This window comes from Saprolegnia diclina (assembly GCF_000281045.1).
Source record: "Saprolegnia diclina VS20 unplaced genomic scaffold supercont1.37, whole genome shotgun sequence".
NCBI classification, from domain to species: domain Eukaryota; phylum Oomycota; class Saprolegniomycetes; order Saprolegniales; family Saprolegniaceae; genus Saprolegnia; species Saprolegnia diclina.
Window position 1 is genome coordinate 98,557 of NW_008246104.1, and position 21,695 is coordinate 120,251.

General features: G+C 59.1%; 9 protein-coding genes across 10 annotated transcripts; 6 read left to right on the forward strand and 3 right to left on the reverse strand.

The window, feature by feature from the left end:
* Positions 1-72: 72 nt before the first annotated feature.
* On the reverse strand, positions 73-3,007 carry SDRG_10679. Of its 2 annotated transcripts, XM_008616681.1 has the most exons (15): positions 2,412-3,007; positions 2,224-2,361; positions 2,065-2,180; positions 1,897-2,020; positions 1,680-1,849; positions 1,494-1,633; positions 1,297-1,449; positions 1,171-1,250; positions 1,033-1,122; positions 871-991; positions 712-827; positions 578-670; positions 503-533; positions 325-452; positions 73-279 (listed from the first exon to the last, which is right to left on the reverse strand). In XM_008616681.1, exons 1-15 carry the CDS (start codon positions 3,000-3,002, stop codon positions 154-156), a joined length of 2,217 nt encoding a protein of 738 aa, XP_008614903.1. In that variant the 5' UTR covers positions 3,003-3,007; the 3' UTR covers positions 73-153. The 2 variants fall into 2 exon arrangements, with proteins under 2 accessions (XP_008614903.1, XP_008614904.1); XM_008616682.1 differs by having other exon boundaries at positions 325-533.
* Positions 3,008-4,053: 1,046 nt separating this feature from the next.
* On the forward strand, positions 4,054-7,393 carry SDRG_10680 (hypothetical protein). Its single transcript, XM_008616683.1, has 5 exons — positions 4,054-4,278; positions 4,326-4,686; positions 4,737-4,895; positions 4,945-5,191; positions 5,240-7,393. Exons 1-5 carry the CDS (start codon positions 4,155-4,157, stop codon positions 7,343-7,345), a joined length of 2,997 nt encoding a protein of 998 aa, XP_008614905.1. The 5' UTR covers positions 4,054-4,154; the 3' UTR covers positions 7,346-7,393.
* Positions 7,394-7,395: 2 nt separating this feature from the next.
* Positions 7,396-8,112, reverse strand: SDRG_10681 (hypothetical protein; the record flags this gene model as incomplete). Its single annotated transcript, XM_008616684.1, has 4 exons — positions 7,396-7,473; positions 7,518-7,580; positions 7,627-7,896; positions 7,948-8,112. 4 exons carry the CDS (start codon positions 8,110-8,112, stop codon positions 7,396-7,398), a joined length of 576 nt encoding a protein of 191 aa, XP_008614906.1.
* Positions 8,113-9,558: 1,446 nt separating this feature from the next.
* SDRG_10682 (hypothetical protein) lies at positions 9,559-11,297 on the forward strand. Its single transcript, XM_008616685.1, has one exon. The coding sequence runs from the start codon at positions 9,658-9,660 to the stop codon at positions 11,188-11,190; it is 1,533 nt and encodes a 510-aa protein (XP_008614907.1). The 5' UTR covers positions 9,559-9,657; the 3' UTR covers positions 11,191-11,297.
* A 273-nt stretch (positions 11,298-11,570) lies between these two features.
* Positions 11,571-13,269, forward strand: SDRG_10683 (hypothetical protein). The gene is made up of 5 exons (XM_008616686.1): positions 11,571-12,160; positions 12,208-12,335; positions 12,385-12,468; positions 12,517-12,882; positions 12,929-13,269. Exons 1-5 carry the CDS (start codon positions 11,620-11,622, stop codon positions 13,202-13,204), a joined length of 1,395 nt encoding a protein of 464 aa, XP_008614908.1. The 5' UTR covers positions 11,571-11,619; the 3' UTR covers positions 13,205-13,269.
* Positions 13,270-13,619: 350 nt separating this feature from the next.
* Positions 13,620-14,807, forward strand: SDRG_10684 (anthranilate phosphoribosyltransferase). Its single transcript, XM_008616687.1, has 2 exons — positions 13,620-13,881; positions 13,932-14,807. Exons 1-2 carry the CDS (start codon positions 13,672-13,674, stop codon positions 14,751-14,753), a joined length of 1,032 nt encoding a protein of 343 aa, XP_008614909.1. The 5' UTR covers positions 13,620-13,671; the 3' UTR covers positions 14,754-14,807.
* Positions 14,808-15,334: 527 nt separating this feature from the next.
* SDRG_10685 (hypothetical protein) lies at positions 15,335-16,818 on the forward strand. The gene is made up of 3 exons (XM_008616688.1): positions 15,335-15,670; positions 15,721-16,024; positions 16,074-16,818. Exons 1-3 carry the CDS (start codon positions 15,369-15,371, stop codon positions 16,788-16,790), a joined length of 1,323 nt encoding a protein of 440 aa, XP_008614910.1. The 5' UTR covers positions 15,335-15,368; the 3' UTR covers positions 16,791-16,818.
* Positions 16,819-17,852: 1,034 nt separating this feature from the next.
* SDRG_10686 (hypothetical protein) lies at positions 17,853-19,418 on the forward strand. The gene has a single exon (XM_008616689.1). The coding sequence runs from the start codon at positions 17,878-17,880 to the stop codon at positions 19,348-19,350; it is 1,473 nt and encodes a 490-aa protein (XP_008614911.1). The 5' UTR covers positions 17,853-17,877; the 3' UTR covers positions 19,351-19,418.
* On the reverse strand, positions 19,362-21,541 carry SDRG_10687 (hypothetical protein). The gene is made up of 11 exons (XM_008616690.1): positions 21,441-21,541; positions 21,264-21,399; positions 21,173-21,217; positions 21,066-21,119; positions 20,863-21,018; positions 20,726-20,814; positions 20,545-20,673; positions 20,357-20,492; positions 20,248-20,309; positions 19,946-20,201; positions 19,362-19,897 (listed from the first exon to the last, which is right to left on the reverse strand). The coding sequence occupies exons 1-11, from the start codon at positions 21,482-21,484 to the stop codon at positions 19,847-19,849; spliced, it is 1,158 nt and encodes a 385-aa protein (XP_008614912.1). The 5' UTR covers positions 21,485-21,541; the 3' UTR covers positions 19,362-19,846.
* Between the last annotated feature and the right edge of the window lie 154 nt (positions 21,542-21,695).

Here is a 21,695-nt window from a genome sequence, read left to right on the forward strand (position 1 = left end):
CGTCGGCCATGCACCCTAGCCCTACTCAAGATTCCCCAATATTTTGCGTTTTCACGGCGAGGCGTGCGACATACGATGCAAGTATTGTCTATACGAGGCGAATGCAAGGGACGTTTGGGTTATGCACATCACGTCCTCTCAAACTGAACGCAGTTACAGCTGCAGCACACACGAGAGCGCGACTTGCACGCGCGCGTCAACGTCAGCACGCGCGTCGAGGTTCGGGTACTGCTGCTCCAGCTGCATCTTGAGCTGCTCAATGGCCTCCAAGAGTCCCTTCTACTTGATCGTTCGTCATGACGAAGACAGAGAGAGGCAAGGTACTTGGATCGGCTGGAAGAGAATGGCTTCGGTCGACGGGTGCATGAGGTACGTGTGAATCGCGTCTCGGAGCTTGGGGATGTGTGTCTGCATGGTCTGCTCCAGCTCCACAAGCGCCGCTGCAACCACCGCTACAATAGTCGATGAGCAAGATTTCTACAGCGGCATTCGGCAAGCCTACGGAGCGGCGGTAGCGCTTTGGCGACTTGCGCCTACACCAGCATCGCACCAACTCGTTGACACGTCATCCTTTTACCTTGCGCAAGAGGGTCGAGAGCGGCCGTGCGGCCATCAGCAGGCCAAACTCAATAAAGGTCGTGCACGCCTTTTTGAGTTCGTGCTCGAGGTCCTACGAAATCTATCTTCACCTTGTGCTTTATGCCATCGCACCTTTTTCACATCGGAGGTGGTCGTGTTGACGTGAGGAATGCCGTGCGTGAGCAGCCCCAGCACCGAGTTGTCGAGCGAGAGCGAAAAGGCGTCCGAGAGCACATTGCCCATCGCATCTGCATGTGCACCTCCAGACCACATTTTCAGATTCGGGCGTACCGGTCGTCGAAGTAAAGTCCAGACTCTTCTCGGTGATTGAGAACTGAATGTCGAACGGCGTGATGCGCTCGCGCAGCGTCAAGAGGTGCTTGACGAGGAAGAGCCCGCCGTCGCACGGGCCCTACATGTCGGTCACAATGAGGTTTCTCAAAAATGCAAGACCTTTTGCGCTGTGAGGTCGGCGGCCGCCATTTTCAGCGACGCGGTGCAGATCGAAACAGCGTCTTGCGCGAGCTCGGTAAAGATATGCATCTACGCACAACCTCTGTCCCCATTCAAGTCCGAGACAAGTAGTTGTACGTGGAGGTAGCGGTACACCTTGGAGAGACACATGAGCGTGTGCTCGAGCGTCGGGTACCACGTTGCATACACGGACGTCGCTACGCTTGGACATGCGGTCGATTCTCTCGGAAACGATACAAGTACCTTGGAGCTTGGCGGGGTAGTCGAGGTCGGATGGCGACGGGTAAAAGCCCTCGATCTCGTCACGAATGAACTTTTGCGTGCAGAGTATAAGGCGCTCCTGCGCATCCCCGACCATGCGCTCGATCGCCGCCTCGAGGACCTCGGTGGCAACGCCTAGTATCGCTCTCAAGATCGCGCGGCTAAGGAGGAGCGAGAACCTCGCGGACGAATCTGCGCTTCCATGATTTCGCTGCGAAGCACTTCGATCGACTCGCAGAGAATTTCCAGGTCTTGCTCGTGGATCATGCGCGGGCGAATGCACTGGTACAGAGGGTAGCACAGTTGCAGCACGAGGCGCCTACGACCGACGCTGAGACAAGGTTGACAAGAAACCAACTCGATACTGGAATGCATTGCCATCGAGCTCGTCGGCGGCCACGTCGTCGTCGTCGTCGTCCTCGTAGAGTGGCGTCGAGGCAAAGATGGACGCGCTTGGCGGCGCGCCAAACATATTTGTGAACAAAGTGTGCTCGGCTTGACACATGCGCACGAGGAATTGGCAGCCCACGCGCAGCTAGTATCAATGTATCAACTTTCAAAAAGGCAAAAATCGGTGTGTACCACGTGGACGAGGTCCGATGTCGACCCGTCGAGCGCATGGAGGTGCGTTGTGACTGCAGGTAGAAGCAACGCGACGCGCTGGCCCACATACGCATCGAGCACGTCCAGCATAAACTGCTCTGAGCTACATAAAATATGAGAAAAATACCGCAAAATTCAAAATCGGACCCTGGTGTGACGGTTCGCTGCTCCAAATGCTTGGCAATCGCTTGGCATGCGGGCGCAGCAACCTGGAACTGGGCGTAGTACGTCGAGGCCGGGTCCAGAATATCGGCGTGCACCGTCTACGAGCAGAACAATGAGAGCGAGAGGGACCTCGAGATGTACCCGCTTGGAGTTGGCTGCGGCCACATGATCCTTGGCCGACTCGAGGGCGGCGATCGCATAGTCCTTGAGGCAGTGCGACGCATGCAAAAGGAGCTGGTTGTATGCGGCAAGGTACATCTCGGTGTCCTTGAATTCCATCTACTCATAGCTTGCATGAGATTCCCATCGATAGCGCATATTGTGCGTACGTGCTCCTGGAGGTACCCCGTACACTCGTCGATGACGCGAATGGCCTCGGTGAACGCAGGAGCAGTCGGGTCGATCGTGCCAAACGTGTAGGGCCGCACGTGTACATGCACGGACGCGTCGGGCTTGGACGAAAAGTCAATGTGGCTTCCGAGGCTTTTGGCAAGCGACGAGATGCGCGTAAAGTACGGCAGCGGCGTCGACATGGCCTTGAGCTTCCCCTCGAGTGCATCGAGCTCGTGGAGGAGTGTCTCAAAGCTTTCGTAGAGGGCGCCGGTGAGCGCAACAACCGACGCATGGCGATCTTCCATCTCCTGGAGCAAGCCCAAAGACGCCTGCGTATGCTCGACCACTGCGTTGCTTGCGTTCACGCACGCCACCGCGCGCTGGTGGAAGGCGTCGACAGCCGGTGGCAGCAGCGGTGCCGTCGCCGACGCAGTCGACACGTGCGATGCGTAGTAGTTCTTGAGGCTCATGGGCGCCTTGGAAAACGCTGTCGTTGCATCTTTCGCAGACGTCGCCCCAAGGTGCTGTTGCCACACGCGCTCCAAGCTCGCAAGGAGCGCTTCCTGCTCCGTCGTCAGCAGAGCCATCGTTGCCAAGTGGCACCGTTTCCGGACAGCCGGATAACGTTGAGATTCTGCCAATCGCCGCCATTACACGTGGCAGCCCCCACACCCAGAAGCGTTGTACGTCAGCTCCTCGGCATTCAAAGGTAAAATAGCGGCCTAATCAATCACCTCGTACATTCAAGCGTAATATTTCGCTGTCCGTGCAACCTTGGCGCTGCTACGAACCAGCGCCTCGTCGTGTCGTAATAATAAGGTGAATGTTTTTGCGGAGGATATTTGACCGCGCACCCTCGACCGGCACACGGCCCACATGGACACAAGAGCAGCACGTGGCTCGTTCAGCGACGCTTGCGATGCTTTCGCTCTACCGAACGTAGCACTGTAGCCCTCCTCGGCGTCGCCTGCGGACAAGAGCTAGTCGAAGCCCGTCACATTGCTTGCAGGCATCGCCTCATGCTTCCGACGACCGAGGCGGGGTTGTGTATGCGACTGCGCGGGCAGTAACGTTCGATGCAGCCGTTCTGTTGGCTTCCACGTCCTCGATCCTGCAACGCCAGCGCAGATACGCGCTCATTGTGTCGTCGCCGCTTGACATGGCGAGGCTCTTTCAACACCAACACGACCAGCTCCTTTTGAAAGCAGCCTCACACCATCCAACCGCATCGTCGTATGGCAATCAATGGTGAGCCCAGATGGACCGGTGGACGCTACCACGACCACAGTCATCAAGGAAGCTTGGTTGATCCGACCGACTGCACTTTAATTCCAGTTCCAGCGCCCGCGTCCCGTCCGAAGCGCCGTCGACACGTCCGGTCCATCGATCGAAGCGTGGCCACTTCGCCGTCGTCGCCAGGTCCGCTCGGCGCCAGCCGGTCGGGCCGCACTTTCTCGGAATTTAAAAAATGAGATCCTGTGGTCACCGTATTTAAATGCGTGCGATACTCCTCCCATACAAATCCTGATACAAAAAACGATCACATCAGAGGATCGGCAAAAAAATATCTCAATTTGCGCTCTCGTAGCATTTGTTACAGGTATAGGTTTCATTTCATTGGCTAAAAAGCGACCAATCGCGCGCAATCGAAGCCGCCAAAATTCCACCCTCCGTCTTGCCCACAAATTAATATTTCGGGATTTGCGCTGCCGAGGCGACTTGACGACGCCGAGCACGGAATGGCCACCGACAAGTACGCGATGAACGCGACGCCGGCCGGGAAGGTCGAGACCGAGATGTCGGACGACAACAGCATCAAGGTCTTTGGCTGGATGCACAAGCAGGGCACGCGCGCCTTCAAAGGTACGCGCTTCCAGCGGTAGGTCGCATGCCCATGCTGCGCCATGTAGGGCCCGTGGCCAAGAGCTGGCGCCGCCGCTTCTTTTGCCTTGAAGGCAACAAGATCTACTACTTCCACGAGCCGGTCGATGCGCGCAAGTACTTCAACTCGCGCAAGAGCGAGCTCTGCATTGGCACGGTCGACCTTCGCGGCGCGTTCAAGCTCGAGCAGAGTTCGCGCCTCGATTTGCCGTCCAAGGGTATCGAGATCCACACCAAGCGCCGCGTGTGGCTGCTGTGCCCAGAGACGGACGCCGACTTCAACATGTGGTTCGATGCCCTCGAAATGATTATCATCACGGCCGGCAGCGGCAACGTCGTCGTGCGCCAGCTCCCGAACGTGCGCGAATACGTCATGAAGGGTCGCACGAGGTACTACTACCTCCCGTTTCTCCATGATGGCCAGCTCATGCTGCGTCTAGTTACCGCTTCTTCTACTTTTTGTTTCTCATCACGGCCATCGTCGAGCTCGCGGGTATCATCTTGTGGTTCCCGCTTGGCATCGAGCCGTGCGATCTTCTCCACCGCAACGACACGTGTGTCAACATCTTCAAGCGCTACTCGGCCGAGAACCAGCCCGTGTGCGTATCGCTGTCGACTGTCTCTTCCGAGTCTCATGATGGCCTGTAGCTGCGGCCCAAAGCCGTTCAATGGCATGTGGAACCCGCCTCAGTGGTACTGGACGCAGGCCGGCATGACCAACGTGCAGTGCTTCCGCGAGCCCGTCCTCGCGCACTGGGTCTCGTACTTTATGTTCTACTTTGCCGAGTTTATCTCGATCTTGCTCGGCGCGCTCTACTACCTCGGGATGTGGAAGCCCGTGCGTCGTGGCGCGCAGTACCTCAAGGACTTCAACCCGCCTTTTCCCTCGGACAAGGTACCCATCCCTATTTCCTCTTGCAGTACCATCATCACATGCATGTAGTGGCCGTCGGTCGACATTCTGCTGTGTCATTACGCCGAGCCGGCCGAGGACACGATGGCGACGCTCGACGCGATCCTGAAGCTCGACTACCCGCCCGAGAAGCTCCACGTGTACATTTGCGACGACGGCGCGTTCAAGACCAAGTTTACGCCCGGAAACCCGATCCCCGACGTCATTGTCAACCAGGGCGTCATCGAGAACGCGGGCGACGTGCGCTACGAGCTCGCCCACTTTATGTACGAGAAGGTGCTCGACCTCGACGGCGACGGCCAAGGCATTGGTTACACGCGTGCGGCCGAGATGGAGGTCAACGAGTGGCGCCGGTCGCACACGACTGTCAAGCTCCCGACCCCCGAGAACCCGCGCGTGTGCGAGCGCGTCGACTGCGCGATCGGCTCGGAGCGCGACGACTACGACTACCGGTACGCAGGTCTGCCGCGCGTGACGTTTGTCGGTCGCGTCAAGCCGCCGACGCACCACTCCAAGGCCGGCAACATCAACAACGTGCTCTACAACGAAAAGGCCTCGGGCCAGTACGCGATCATCCTCGACAACGACATGAAGCCGCACCCGATGTTCGTGCAAGCGACGCTGCCCTTCTTTTTCGACTCGCCGTCGTCGACCAAGACCTTTCGCTGCTCGGCGCCGGGCTGCTCGGACATTGCCAAGATCTCGTGCACGCTGTGCGTCCAGGCCGGCGTGCCCGAAGCCAACATTAGCTACTGCTCGAAGGAGTGCTTTGACGCGGCCAACCATGCCAAGTCGGACATCCACCGCCGCCAGACGCGGTCGAGCCGCGCGAAGCGCACGCAGTGCTCGGGCTGCGGCGGGACGGTCAACCAAAAGACGGGCGAGTGCAAGAGCTGCCACAACAACTATGGCCGGCGCAGCTCGATTGGCACGGTCCAGAACAACCAAGTGATGCTCGCGATGGACGACCACTACTCGGACGACGTGCGGAAGAACCAAGTCGGCTACGTGCAGACGCCCCAGTACTTTGAAGACTGCCTCCAGCTCCGCCTCGGCGACCCGTGCGGCCACCGGAACTCGACGTTCTTTGATTCGGCGCAGACGGGCATGGACGGCTACGAGTGTGCGTCGTTTGCCGGGACGAACGCGATCTTTCGCCGGTCGGCGCTCGACTCGGTCTCGGGCATTGCGTACGGGTCGCTGACCGAAGATGCGTTCACGGGCAAGCTCATGATTGACAAGGGCTGGAAGGGCCTCTACTTCCGCAAGGACTTCGAAGGCGAAGAAGGCGACCGCATTCGCTTGGCCGAAGGCGCAGTGCCCGAGACGGTCGCTGCGAGTCTGGCGCAGCGCAAGCGCTGGGCCAAGGGCAACTTCCAGATCTTTTTGCGCCGGAAAAAGTCGCTCGTGGACCCGACGTGGTCGCCGCCGACGGTCGAGCTGCCGCCACCCCGCAAGGTCAACCGCTTCATGCGCTGGGTCTTCTTCATGAACCTCACGATCTATCCGATCGGGTCGTTCCCGGCGCTCTTCTTCTTTTACATCACCGGGTATTTCTTGTACTCTGGGAATGCGCCCATCTACACGGCGGGTCTCCGCCTCCTTGTCGCGCTTGTGCCCAAGATTGTCATCCAGACGATCCTCTCGGCCATGATGAACCGGACGGTCGACAACAACGACGTGATGCGCAGCCAAGAGACGTGGTTCTCGTACGCGTTTGTGCACGTCGTCGCTGTCTTTGACGCGATCTACTGGAAGATCACGGACAAGGAGGCGGCGTGGGCCAACACGGGCGCGCTCGGCGGCAACTCGACGATGGAGCTTCCCAACGTCTTTGTGTTCTTTGCGATCGTCTTTGGCGTGATCTGGAGCGTCGTCCGCTTCTTTGTCGGCTACAACAACGCCGAGACGACGCACGGCACGCCGCTTGTGTTTGGCTCGCTCTTCCTCGGCATCTTCACGGCGAGCCAGCTCGGCCCGATGGTGCGCATGTCGCTCCAGACGTACTTTGGCTGGAGCCACAAGAGTCTGACGGACCAAGGCAACGTGGTCGGCTCGTTTGGCCTCGCGATTGTCCTCTCGATCATCTGCCTCTGGGTGTACATTGAGACGCCGCACACCAACTTTTGGGGCTAAGTCTTGCCATTACATAACCTCATGCCATCTTGATTTTTCATCTTGGGACTTTACAATGTCTGCGATGGGCTCAGCACGAGCATGGTCGCCTGGCGCGCGTACTGCACGGTCTGGTCGGCCTTGGCGTCCTGTCAAGAAGCATAGGAGATGAGCGTCGAGAAACATGGCATACCTCGATGGAGGGAAAGATCCGCTCAATGTCGTCGAGCTCGGCGTCCCGCAGCGACTTGAAGAGCTACGCGAGCATGAGGGACCAGCGGGGATGCAGTGTTGATGCATACCTCTTTGAGCGGCGCTGCCTCGGGCGCGTTGTCGAGCTCGGCGTAGATCTCGCGGATCTGGTCGTTGTAGTAGTCGGCGATCGCGAGCTTGACGCCGGCCGCGTACGACTGGCTTGTTGTGGGCGAGAGCGTGCGTAGGACGGTGCCAAAGGTCGCGCTCGCAACGGCCGCGAACGGCTGCAAGAGGCTCGGGCGGAAGCGGTACGCCGACGAGTTCTTGGTAAATTCTTCCAGCACAGCGTGGTTCTTGCGCTCCGTGGCCGAGAGCTCCTACACTCCGGTCGCATCTACACTAGGATCCTCATTGCCAGGTCGGTATACCTCGAGGAGCGGCGTGGCGGTCGACTGCTGCGCACCGAGGAGGTGCACGGACGCCGCATGTGACAGGTGGCCCTGGCGCAGCATGCTGCTCACGAGGCAACTCTTGGCGGCCGGGCGCTGGAAGGCCGGGGCTACTCGGACGCAGCCTCGCTCGAGCCAATTCATGCGGATCAGAAATGAAATTCCGAAACCTGCGTCTCTGCATACTCTGAATATGCGTTCTCAGAGGTAGGATCTTCAGCCGCGTTCGGCGTCAAGTAAGTCGCGATTAGGGTCCCTCGCCGGCGAGTATAGACCATGCGTATGTACTAACTATGATCGATGAGAGTCTCGTCGTCGTCGCCCCGACCATTCGATACAGTGTCAACGACTAGTGCTCCCGACGCTTGCTCTCTCTTACTGTCCACCGCGTCGAAATCCTCCCAGCGAGAAATAGGTTGCAGGTTGTACAGTACGACGCGCGCAGTTGAGGGCGCTGGAATGATCGCACAGCGATGCGTGGCGGGCGCATGGCGCCAGCCTGCTGCTGGACACCGTGCGACGGCCGCACTGGCGGTATTTGTAGGAGCTGGCGGTATGCGTTGAGGTGTAAGCGTTGCGGTGTGGGTGCGAAGTCCACGTCAAGCGGACGCGCGGTCCCGCATCTCGGTGCTGAAGTTGCTCACGTGACGACACGGAGATGATACTTTTTTTGCTGACGTCAAACGACAGCAGGGGTAGCTAACAGTACTCGCGAGCAACGGCGTCACAACAGCCAAAACGAGCGTCTGCGCGGTACTCACAGCGCGGGCGGCGACGGCGGGAGGCCATCGAGGCCGAGATCGCCTCAACGTGTGGCCAGGAGCGACCTTCTTACCACGGCAATCCACTTGGCACCCAGTAATTTCGCGACCAGGTGGCGGCGCAGGTGCGTCTACGGCCAGCTGGCGGCAGCTAATTTTCACCTCACGGCCAACTTGAGCTTGAGTATGCTCGAGAAATTCGAAGGCCTTGGTTCTCGCCAGCTGCGACGACCCACCCTGATTCGGCGCCGGTGAACGTGGCCTTCGTGTCTTTGCCTCCCGCCGCGTCTGCCTCGTCCGGCCGCCGCATCACACACCAGTCCCTTCTTCTTCTTGTCTCTCAACGATCGAGTATTCGCGGCTACTTGTGCGATATGCCCATGTTTTTCGAAAAGGCAACCGGGGGGTTTCCAGTCAACAGGTTGTTGAGATTCGCGTGGGACGACGTCATCGTCCTCATCTTCATCTTGGGTGCGACTTGGCTCGCGCCCGAGACGCCTCTCAATGGTCGATAACACTTGCTCTTTGTATGGACGCCAAGGTGCCAAGCGCAGGCAGGTCCGACGCCAAACTCAGAAGCGGTCGGATTTTTCACATTCAACTCTTGGGTCCGTTCGGTGCGGTATTTATTTTTATAGTGTTTTTAACGCAAGATCGCGATCTCTTGAGAAAAAAAAATACCCGCCGGGTGGTGCGCGCTCATACAAATACCAAATGCGAGCTGCGCGCTTCAACAACGGCGCGCATGGATAGTCGTTTTGTAATTGCGTTCGCTTGTGAATAAAAATCGGGTGAAAATAAAATGCATTCGAACGCTGTCATTTGGTTTCCAAAGTGGCACTCTGCAATTGGCATCCTCCGCGGTAGATCATCATTAGGAGCGGGCGTCGTTCCTTGAAGCAGTATCCTCCCAAGTAGACGACGCAAGATGGACATGGAGCTCGACTCGCGAGAAGAGTCGTCGCTGCGCGGCTTCCTCGGCGGCCAGTTCGCCCACGGCCTCCACGCGATCGACACGCGCGGCCACGACGACGAGGGCGAGAGCTACTACGGGTACGCGCGCGACCGCGTCGAGAGCTACCACGGCGACCGCCCGGACGATAAGAACTGGATGTACCCGACCAAGGTGGACGCGACGCGCCTCCAACGGAGTAGCAGCTACCCGACTGAGTCGTTTGCGCCGACGATCTACCGCAAGGAGACCAAGCAGACGTCGTCGACGCCGGACTTTGCGATAGCGTACACCCCGACGTCGTCGCGGTCGGGCCACCCCAACATTAGCCCGACCAATGGCATGTCGCCGTTCCGCGGCCACGACGAGGTCGCCAACGGTATCATGAACTCGACGTCGATCCCCGAGGTCGGCAACAATGACACGCAAAAGCACCTGCGCTCCAAGAACCTACCGTCGAGCATCCTTTTCAACTCGGGGCGGTGGTCTATCGAAGAGCACAACCGGTTCGTCCAAGGCCTTGGCGCGTTCCCGCACGGCGTCCTGAACCGATGGCGCAAGATCTCCAAGGCCGTGGGCACCCGGACCGTGCTCCAGACGCGGACGCATGCGCAAAAGTTTTTCCGGAAGCTCCAAAAGCAGGACGAGCTCAAGGCCATGAACGACGACGAGAACTACCTCCCGAACGGCGATGAGGTCAAGTCGACCAAGACGAGCAAGGTCAAGCCCACCGGCGTGTCCTACTCGGGGCTCAAGACGAAAGAAGAGCCGTCGTACGCTTCTGCCAACGCCACTGGCCGCCTCTCGGACCCTGGCACGTACGAAGCGTCCAACTCGGGACGGTCCCTCACGCCGCTGAGCAACATCACCGAGCATCATATGAGTCGGTCGTACAACCAGGCGCCGCAGCAGTCGTCGACGGGCCACCACGCGTCGCCCCCGAGCGCCTTTCCGTCCAACCTCTTTCCAAGCATCTCGATCCCGCCGTCGACGAACGCTCACCTGGCGTCTTCGATTGCGACGCCGACGACCGAGTCGAGCCGCGCTTTCTCCAACATGAGTCTAGGGCCGCGTACGTCTGCGTCGCCCGCGCCGGCGTCGTACCCACCGACGCGCGGCAACGACCAGTGGGTCGACTGGCTCCTGAGCAACATTGACACGATCGTGACCAAGAACGGGCGCCAGCCCAACGACGACGGCCGCCCGAGTGCCAAGTCGGACGCTGCCGGGTACCTCCGCGCCGGGCGGGCCTTTCGCAGTGCGTCCGAGTCGGCCGTACCGTCGCTGCACTACCGCCAAGACACGAGTGAGCCGTCGCAGTCGCAGCACGGGTCCTGGGAGGTGTACCCGTCCGCGTACAACAACAGCAACAGCAATGTCAACCACCATGGGAGCAACAACTACTACCGGGACGACGACGAGCACGACCAGCACGGCGGGTCGCCGCACGACCAGCAGCAGCAGTTCTACGACGGGCACGCCAAGTACTCGATGTCGAGCGGCGACTAGTCGCCTTGCCTTTAGGCTGCCATTTTCGCCCTGCCCCGGGGCCTTGTATGCGCGTGGTTTTGGTTTTGTTATTTATTGAATATATATATTGGCGCCTAGTTCTCCGTTCTTATTTCGTTGTGCACAATCTGACTGCACGACTGTAGTGTTCCTTGTCGTTCGTCGTCAAAGCTTCAACAAGGTGGCAGCTCTGATCAGGCTTTTGGATGACATGACCAGCATCTGCTTCGGCTACAGCGCAGCTGGAGATGTGAGGACGATGCAGCAGGAAGGTCCTGCAGCTCATTTCTGATTGCTGCGTGTGGTCGTCTTCTGGCGGATGATGCAGGAGGCAGGATTTGCGCGTTCTGATTGGCGCAACGTGGCAGCTATATATAGCACATTTGGCAACGGGCTTTTGGCTTGTATCCCGAAATACACCTCGCCGCCATGGTCGGGGGCCGCGTGAGCAACATGGGCCTCGCGGGCAAGGAGATCGTGTCGACGACGGTTGTGCACGCGAACGACCTCGAGCGCATCCGGCAGCAGTCGGCCATCGTCACGGACCGCGACATGGCGCTGCGCCTCAAGGCCAACGAGCAGGCCAAGATGGCGTCGCGGGCGAGCGCGCAGGAGCGCAAGAACCGCATGGTCGAGAAAGAGCTCCAAGTGCGCACGCGCCGCGAGCAGTACGCGACGCAGATGGAGCTCGAGGCCGAGCGCCACTCGCTTCTGACGAAAGACGACCTGCAGCGCCACGCCCATTTGGACTCGGTCAAGTACATTCAGTCGCTTGTCGCCAAAGCGAGCGCTGCCACAGGCTGCGACGGACAGCTCCGCGAGCAAGCCGAGACGCGGCAGCACGAGGCCGCGTACAACCAGCGCCTCGACCGCCTCATGGACGCCGACCGCACGCGGGACCTGCTCGCCCGCGACGAAGCCGAAAAAGTGGCCCGGGAGAAGCGCGTCGCTGCGCGAAAGATGCTGGAAGGTACATTGGCGTGTGTATTATTGCATGGCCTCATGAACAGCGACCAGGCCAAATCCTCGAGCACCAAAAGCAGCAGATCCGAGAGGAGGAAGCCAAGGCGATCGAGGCCAAGAAGATTCTACAAGTGTACAAACAATACGAAGTCGAAGAGCAGGCCAAAGTCGCCGCCCATCGCGTAATCTCTATTGCTCGCCAATGACGCAGCAGCTCAACGTCCGTTGCAGGTCCAAGTCCAGCACACGTTGCAGCAGATCGCCGTCACGAACGAAGAGATCAAGCAAATGAAGGCCGATGCGATCGCGCAAGAAGTACGTTCTATACAAGCCAAGCATGACTCGACAGCTTCTGCTCGGTAGCGACACGAAGAGCAAGTCGCGGCCAAGTACCTCCGCGACAAGGCCCGCGAAGAGGAGCGGTTGCTCAACGAGAAGGCAGCGATCCGCAAGTCCCAGGAACTACGCACCGCCAAGCTCCGTGCCCAGCAGGAAAAAGCCCAAGACAAGCAACTCGCGCAGGACGAGTTCAAGGCCAAGAAGGCTTTCGAGGCCAACGAGAAAGCTATGCGGCAAAAGGAGGCCGACGAGAAGCGCCTCAAGCGCGAGCTCGCCGAGACGATCGACCGCGAGCGCAAGGAGCAGGAGGCCCGGAAACGAGACGAGCAAAGGTACATTGAGCAGCAAGAGAAGCGAACGAACGACGTCGGCAAACGTATTCTCGAGCGGGTATTTGGGTCGTTGCTTCGCGAAGCTATTTAATTTGATGTCGTAGGAAGATGCCAAGAAGCGATTGGAGAAGGAGCAGCGGGACGAAGCCCATGCACAGTACCTCCTTCGACTCAACCAGCAGTTTGACGACAATGCGACGCGGCGCAAGAACAAGGCGGCGCTTGAGACGAACGCCAACGCGCAAAACGTCAAGAAGATGGCCAAGGAGCTCATCGTCGTCGACAAGATCCGACAGGACGCACTCCAGAAACTGCAAAAACAAGGTGTTCCCGAAGCCTACCTGCGCGATCTCCAGCGACTCGACATTCAAAAACTATAGTCCCATCACAAATAGAAAAAGGCAGCTTGATTTTGGGTATCCTCGGAATTCCCTGGGGTCTCCCGTAGTAATGCTACAAGTCCCATATTGCGTGGGCACTAGGTTCTACTACAACTCGGTGCAAGTAGCCGCCGGTGTCGCCACGCGTGAACACCAAGTGGCCTCGCCGCCTGTCTGCCAACTTGGCCTGTCGCGCACGAAAATGTAGCGATCTTGCGATGGCGCAATCACTTTTTGCCATTTCAGCCAATCATCACACGTTGTTGCCTTGAAAAGCATGAAAAGGCCATCTTTTTAGCCAATCCAAAAGCGTCCTGGGATCGCGCCATGCATAACGTTCTTTTGGCACGTAGCGAGCCAATCAAATGCCGAGGAAACTCCTAGCAACAAGATTGTGCAATACAAAAACGGTTCCGCGGCCAAGTCCCGCGACGCTTCCATGACCATACCTCAATCTCGCCGACCGCATGAAGACCGTCCTGGAGAAGCTCGCGATGGGCCAGCACCTCTCGGCCGACGAGATGGACCGCGCCATGGACAGCATCGCGACCGGCAAGGCCGATGCGACCCAGATCGCCGTCTTCCTCGCGCTCCTGCGCGCCAAGGGCGAGACGCCGCTCGAGACGCAGGCGCTCGTCAAGGTCATGCTGCGCCACTGCCACCGCGTCGACTTGCCGGTAGGCTAGGATCCATGCGAAAAGAGTGGTGCTGATGGATGTGTGCCCAGGCAACGACCAAGGCGCTCGACATTGTGGGCACGGGCGGTGACGGCGCCAACACGGTCAACCTCTCGACAGCTGCCGCGGTCCTCGCCGCAGCGTGTGGCGCCAACGTAGCCAAGCATGGCAACCGGTCGGCGTCTAGCAAGTCGGGGTCTGCGGACGTCCTCGAGGCGCTTGGCGTGCCCATGTTGCAGCCAGAGCACATTGCGCCGTGCATCAAGGACGCCAAGATTGCCTTCATGTACGCGCCGCATTTCCATCCTGCGATGAAGCACGTGATGCCTGTCCGACGCGCCATGGGCATTCGCACGATCTTCAACGTCCTCGGGCCACTCATCAACCCCGCGAGCTGCAAGCACGCCGTCATTGGGGTCTACACGCCGTCGCTACTGCCGCTCTTTGGCGAGGTGCTGTATGGACTGGGGGTTGAGCACGCTCTCGTCGTGCACTGCGCGGGCTTGGACGAACTCAACCCGATCGGCAACGCGGACGTGGTCGAGGTCTCGCGGACGAAAGGCTGCACGCGTTACACCCTGACGCCAGAGGAGCTCGGGATTCCGCGCTGCACGCTCAAGGACCTCGAGGGCGGCGACTGCGACCTGAACGCTCGCATCCTCAAAGACGTCTTCCGCGGCAACTGCGACAACCCGGTCGGACACACCATCGCGTACAACGCGGGCGCCGGCCTATACGTCTACGGCCTTGCGAGCTCGATCAAAGAAGGGTACGAAATGGCCAAGAAGACGCTTGCCTCCGGCAAGGCCATGGACACCCTCCAGCGCTGGAGCGACGTGGCGCAGAACTTGCACAAGGCAGCGTCCGTCTAATTTCGACAACCTATCTATTTGCTGTTAACTTTAAAAACGTCATTTCTGTGCCCATGTTGCCATCAACTTGACCTGCGGAAGGCTATGTGGCCCGCAGCTTCAGCTGCCTTAAGCAACATAGCTTGTCCCTTCACCAAAGCACAGGAGCGTTCGGAGCGGATAAAGAAGGCTGGAACAAGTCCAACTCGAGTGCACCAGAGACAAGATGCACCCGACTCCTCCTTCAAGGCGACGCCGTCTCCTACTCTATTGCCGTGCGAGATGCGGTGAATATTTCTGCGGCGGCTCCTAGGCTGTGCATACAGGTGGGACAGGCACTGACTGATACACGTGCTATGCCCACTCCGCCTTGAGATGCTTCATGTCGGGTATATGGCTACAGTCCATGAAGCAGCTTCGTACAGCGAGGTATATATGCGTGCACTAGCGCAGTATGAGCCATCGGCTTGTCGGCCCCGTCTCGGAGGTTGAGTGCGATGGAGACGATACGAGAAAATGCATGAACCGCGTCACCATCTGCAGCCAAGCTAGCTGTGTATCTCCTCGCCTCTACATGGCAGAGAGCCACGTGTGGTTATGATTGGGAGCTCGTTAGAACGCAATTGACCGGCGCCGATGATCTACTACAACCAGGACGACTTCTTCCGGCTCCTCGCGCGGCTCCAAGGCTCGGCGTTCCGAGGCCACGGCCCGACGCGGGCCGTCGTCATGGCGCTCGTCGCGACGGTCATCACCACCGGCAACTACCTCTACGACATTCTGACGACGCAGACCAAGACAAGTCTCGCCTTCATCGACACGCTCACCGTCTTCAACGTCTTTATCGGTCTCATGATCTCGTTCCGGCTCAACTCGGCCTTCAACCAGTGGCGCGCCGGCGTCGTTGCGATCGCGTCGGTTGCTGAAGCGGCACGCGGGTACTTCTTCATTCGCTCCATCTCCCAGTGTCTGACACATCGAGTTGTAGGATCGTCGCGTCGACCGCGTCGATGCTCGACTTTTGCGTCGCGGGCGAAGACAAACTGCACTTTATGTCTGAGATGCGCCGCCTCGTGTGCTTGTACGTCTCGATCTTGGTCCAAGACGCCCGCGGTTTTGTGCAAAACGACATTCAGCCGTTCATTGCGTGCAACCTCCTCCGTGACTCGGAGGCCGATGAAATGCGACGCTGCGGCGTCATCACCCGCCAAAATGACGATCCGACGACGCACTATACCACGGTCGCGCAGGCCAACCCGCACAAGCTCCGTGCAACGATCGTCGAAGTGTGGGTACGTCCATGTCTCTACCATTTGCAAGGTCTTGATGTTACGGTCGTAGATTCGCCGCGTGATCCAAGCCGGCGGTCGGCGCGGGTGGTTTGCGCCGCCGCAAGCCGCGTCGCTCAACGGCAACGTCTCGACGCTCGTGTCGCTCTACACGACGGTCTACAACATTGCCAACATTCCGATTCCGTTCAACTATGCGCACTTTCTGACGCTCATGATGGTGCTGTACCTCGTGCTCTACACGTTTGTGATCGTCCAGAGCTCGGGCTGGTACACGCCTTTGTGGGTCTTTCTCTGGGGCTTTGTGCTCTTCTCGTGCGACGACCTCGCGCGCGAGATCGAGTGCCCGTTTGGTTTGGACCAAAACGACATTGACCTTGAAGTGCGCATCGCCCGCATGGAAGAGGAGCTCGACGTGATCCTCCGCAGCCTTCACTTTCACGAAGCGTACGTGCGCCCGCAGCACCTCAGCAGCCTCCGCGACGACATCACCGAGATCTCGAGCACGCAATCCATCTCTGTGTGCGTCGACTCCAAGTACTCGTCCCACCGCGACTCGATCCACAGCATTTCCGAAGACAAGATCCCGTCGCCCGAGATCCCCATGTCGGCCGCGCCCATGCTGCGCATGATGCTCCTCGAGTCGTCGTCGATGCCAGAGGACGTCGTTGCGCCCGAGGTTGTCACCGAAGAGACGATCCCGATCAGCCAGACGTCGTCGATGAATTACGGTTCGTCGAGCAAGAGTGGGAACCCTATGTGGTTATAAACCATCGAAATAAAATCTTGCGGCCACATATTATCTTGTACGAGAAGCGTTGCCAAATGCAATTTGAAGATTTCAGACAGTTCTGTAAGCTCGATCGACCGTTGTTCTCGCCATCGCGCGCGAAGAGGTGCGTCGAAGGGTCGTGGGTGGCGAAAAGCAAGTCCAAGGGTCGAAAACCCTGAGCAACCTTGTGGCCAAGCTCGTTGTCGGGTTGTGGAATCGTCCACCTACAGGGCAAGCGATTTGTTGCTTGTTTGTGAAACGACTTGATTGGGTAAACCGTCTCGCCGTCGTTGATTGATTGGGATCGCACGAACGTGCGCCATAGAGCAAGCCGTAATTCACCGAATGTGAACGCGCAAGACATCGGATCTCTCGGCGGCAGCGACGGGCAGAAGGTGATGATGTATCGACACCTGCCTGATTCGTCGCTTGTGATTGGCGAGCGATGGCTCCATAGGACCATGTCGCACGTGTCGATCGCGAGCAAATGCTGAATTCTGCGTACACATGCATTGTTGCGGGATTGTAAATGAGTCGAGCTGGCTCTTGGTCCGCCACCCGCTCTGCCCACCACCACCACCACTACCACCAAGGTGGCGCAAGGTTGCGGATCTGCCAAACCGCCGTACGCCGCCGTACATTCCGTACAACTGTACGTGGGCACAGTCTTCAACGTGGGCGGGCATCGTTGTGATCTTATGCTGAGAGGCCGGGTATTATCTTTGACAGGTCATCACCAATCAGAATACGCTGTGATGTTGAATGACGATCTTACGGCTTGTCCAAGAATATGCATTGTGACAGGACATGCCAGCGAGCTTGAAGGCCGCGCATGCTATATTTTATTGTACATTTCTAATAAAATGGGCGATGGCACCTATGGACCTCGCTGTTGCAGCGCCGACAATAAAATGCGCGTTACATCATTTTATTTTAGGATCCCTGGAACGGTTTCACGCCCGTTGTCGCACGCCGAGCATACTCATTTCAAGAGAATATCCGGACGCGCCGCGCGTTCTAACCGGATGACAACACGCCCTCCGCACTCGGTCATTTCCCATTTGTCACTTGTCTGCCACTTGCCATGACCATCTTCACGCCGACGACAGAGCCGATGCTGCAAGTCGACGCGGTCATCGTTGTCGACCCGTTCTCGACCGGCATGTGCTTGGCGGAGCAGGTCATGGACCGGGGCTACGCTTGCATCGCGGTGTACAGCGACACGGAAGAGGCCATGAAGGACTGGATGGACACGCTCTCGGCCAACTTTCGCCGCAAGTTTGTCGGCGAAGTCTTCAACGTGGGCAGTGACCACTCGGACGAGCAATTGAGCAAGGTGCTGCGCGCTGTCGTGGGCTTTGGCCACCCGATCATTGGCGTCATTGCCGGTGCCGAGCCCGGCGTGCCGCTCACGGACCGCCTCTCGGAGCGCTTGAAACTCACGAGCAACGGCTCGGCCGGCTCGGAAGGCCGCCGCAACAAGTACATTATGGGCGAGAAGATTCGGGCAGCGGGCATGCGCGCTGTGCTGCAGTGCCTCGCGCCGACGTTTGCCGATGCCAAGGCCTACATTGAGAACGAGCTCAAGCCCGAGCCGTTCCGTGTGATTGTCAAGCCCGTCGACAGCGCGGGCAGCGACGACGTCTCGCTCTGCACGTCGCTCGAGGACGTTCAGAAGGCGTACGACACTGTCATTGGCAAGGTGAACCACCTCGGCATCCAAAACCAAGCGCTGCTCGTGCAAGAGTACCTCGAAGGCACCGAGTACGTCATCGATACCGTCTCGCGCGACGGCGAACACAAGGTCGTGGCCGTCTGGGAGTACGACAAACGGTCGGCCAACGGCGCGGCGTTTGTCTACTTTGGCGCGCTCCTTCGCGAAGCCAAGGGCGACGTGGTCGTCTCGATTGTCGACTATGTGTGCAAGGTCCTCGACGTGCTCTCGATCAACCACGGGCCCGGCCACGCCGAGGTCAAGTTTGTCAAGGGCGAGCCGTGCTTGATTGAGATTGGGGCGCGCTGCCACGGTCGCGAAGGCACGGACATGCCGATCTTGGACAAGTGCCAGGGCTACAACCAGGTGGGCGCGACGCTGGATGCGTACTTCGACAAGGCGGCGTTCCAAGCCTTGCCCAAGATGCCCACGTCGCTGCGGGCCCACGGCATCAAGACGACGCTCGTCTCGTACGAGCACGGGACGCTGCAGTCGATGCCGGGCCTCGCCGAGATTGAGGCCATGGCGTCCTATGTGGACAAGAAGATTCGCCACACGGAAGGCGTCCTCATGGCGCCGACGATCGATATGTTTACGACGCCCGGGTGCGTCCTCATGGTGCACGAAGACGCAAGTGTGCTCCAAGCCGACTATGAGCGCATCCGCGAGCTCGAAGTCGATGGGCTCTATGCGATCAAGGGCAAGTCGCCCAAGACAACGCACACCAAGAAGCAAGCGGTCAAGAAGGCCAAGAAGAAGGCGAGCTACTCGAAGGCGCCGGCGACAATGGAGTTTACGGTGCCCCGGCGGACGGCGTCGCAGATTCCCGTTGCATCGTCGTAAGCGAAGCGTAGGGACAAGAGGCGTACATGTTTTGGGTATTTAAAAGAGCGGCCTTTTCAAGTTGCAAATGTGTGGTCGGCGTCCCGCAATCGTTGCTAAGCACGGTAGCTGCCATCGCTCCTCTGTTGCACGAGTCGCTCGCTGCAGTACAGTACATCGAGAGGAGGCGACGATCCGTGCTCTAAGATCAAGGACCTTGACCAAGGTATTCGACTTCGACCCAGCAGCCAACGCAGATCTTTTGTCGCATCGACTGGCTCGCGGATTCGAGCGCTGCCTTCCAAGTAGCTTGCTGCTGTCCACTTTGGAACGCCGAAATCGAAGCCGCCCTGTTCCCTCCGAGATTCGCGCGCCAACGGAAGCGAATCTCGCCCGCCAACGGTGGCCACTTTAACGAGGCCGTACGACCTCGTACATTGTACATCCCGATCGTACACTGCTGCTGTCGTCTATTACTCGAAAAACCTAGTCGTACACACGTTAAATAGGCGGTGCGTCATCCGTCGACGCGCTTCCGGACCCAGCCGCCCGACCGTGCGTCCAGCGTCTGCAGATGCGAGATGATGAGTGCGACCTCGAATTCGAATGGTACTACCTCTTGGAGAAGCGGTCGCAGATCCGAGGGCAGCGTCGAGAGACAAGCCAGTCGCTGCAGTGCGTCAAAGTACTCGTCCATCGTGCGGCGGGACGCAGGCGACGAGCCGTCGAGGAGGTCGCCCACGAGCAGCAAGAGCCGGCACGCAGCGTCAAGCACCTTGGCCTCGGGCACGACGTCGGTGCTTTGGTCGCTGTCGTCGCCGTCGAGCATCATGGCCACGCACACGTGCATGACGTTCTCCGTGAGCAGTTGCCTACATGAGGTCGCGCTGAGCGTCGTGCATCGTATGGGTCCCGTACCGGCGAAAGAGCTCGCCGACGAAGACGACGTTGCCCAGCATGCATTGACGGCGCCACGCGTGCTAAGAGATGGGTGATGATGACGGTGATGGAGGACGGAACGACGCACCGGCGACGAGGGCTCTTCGACGAGGGCCTCGTAGCACTTGGTGAGGAGGACTCGGCGAAAGTTGACGGTGCGGGCGCCGTCCTTGAACTCGGGCAGCGACTCGGAGAGCGATGCGCAGAGCGCAGCGTACGGCTCGCTACGCAGACAACCACATTTGATCCCGTTCAGATTTGAGTCAGACCAGGTACCTGACCGAGGGCGCTGCAATCGCGCGGTCAAACAAGAGCCCCACAACCGCTTGGAGCGTCGGCGTGCATGTGACGGCGACCGACTGGATGTGCCCGAGCCACGCGTCGTGGGCCGGCGACGCCAAAATGCTAGTTCGTGCTGGTTACACCGCTGCTGTGTGTTGGGGTAGAACGAATGTACGCTTCAATGGCCGAGAGCGCGTCCTTGGTCTCCTTCTCGGGGTTGTCAGTGGGCTTGACGGGCTGCTTGGTCGCACCCGCCGCGCCATCCTACAGTCTGCTCATCAGCATTCTTCGTCACGTCCATTGGGGTACGACCTTGAAGAACGAGAGCGCGGACGGGTCGTAGTGCAGCATGGGCGCCCTCGCCGCGCCCTTTTCCTTCTTGGACGCTTTGGTCGGCTTAGGCGCGCCACCAGAGAGGATCGGGCCAAGCTCGAGGTCTGGCGGGAGCGCCGTGCACAGCGTCCGAAACTAGAGTAGCCTTGGGCTGACATCTTCGAGAGATTGCGAAATCGCACCTGCAAGAGCTCGGCGATCGTGTAATGCAGACGACCCTTGACTTTGGAGCCAATCTACAACCATAGCACGATGTTGCTGGCTGTGAAGACGCCGTCGTGGTGCGTACGCTTATTCGGCCCGGCGCCGCCGCTGTCGCGCTCGCCACAGCAGGCTAGACAAGAGTGTGAGAGGAGCGAGATACGGTTGTGACAACGCACTGCTGTTGCAATTGGCGCCGGCAGCGCGCGCGGGGGGCTGGCCTTGGCCGCATGGCTAGGCGTCGTGGCCTTCTTGGGCTTGGCCGGGGACTGTGCGGTCGCGGATGGCGGGCTAGCGTCGACGGACGATACGAAGCTACTGACGCGCGTGAGGTAAGGACGCATGGCAGCGCGCACCTTGGCACCCAGGCGCCAGCGTTCGGGTTGAGCTTGGATGTCATCGGGCAGGGGCAGGCGGGCGCTTGGGAGAAGGTGCTGTCGGCAAAGTTCTGGGCCGGTAATGCTGGACGATTAACCGGATGCCTCCATCGTGCCGGATAGGATGTGGCGCGGTTCGAGATCGATGATGAGCTTCAGCGCCAGCGACACAGCGCTGGGGCATGCGGTCTTCCTCGCAGATCAGGATGCGCGTCCAAAGCGACGCAGTCTGAT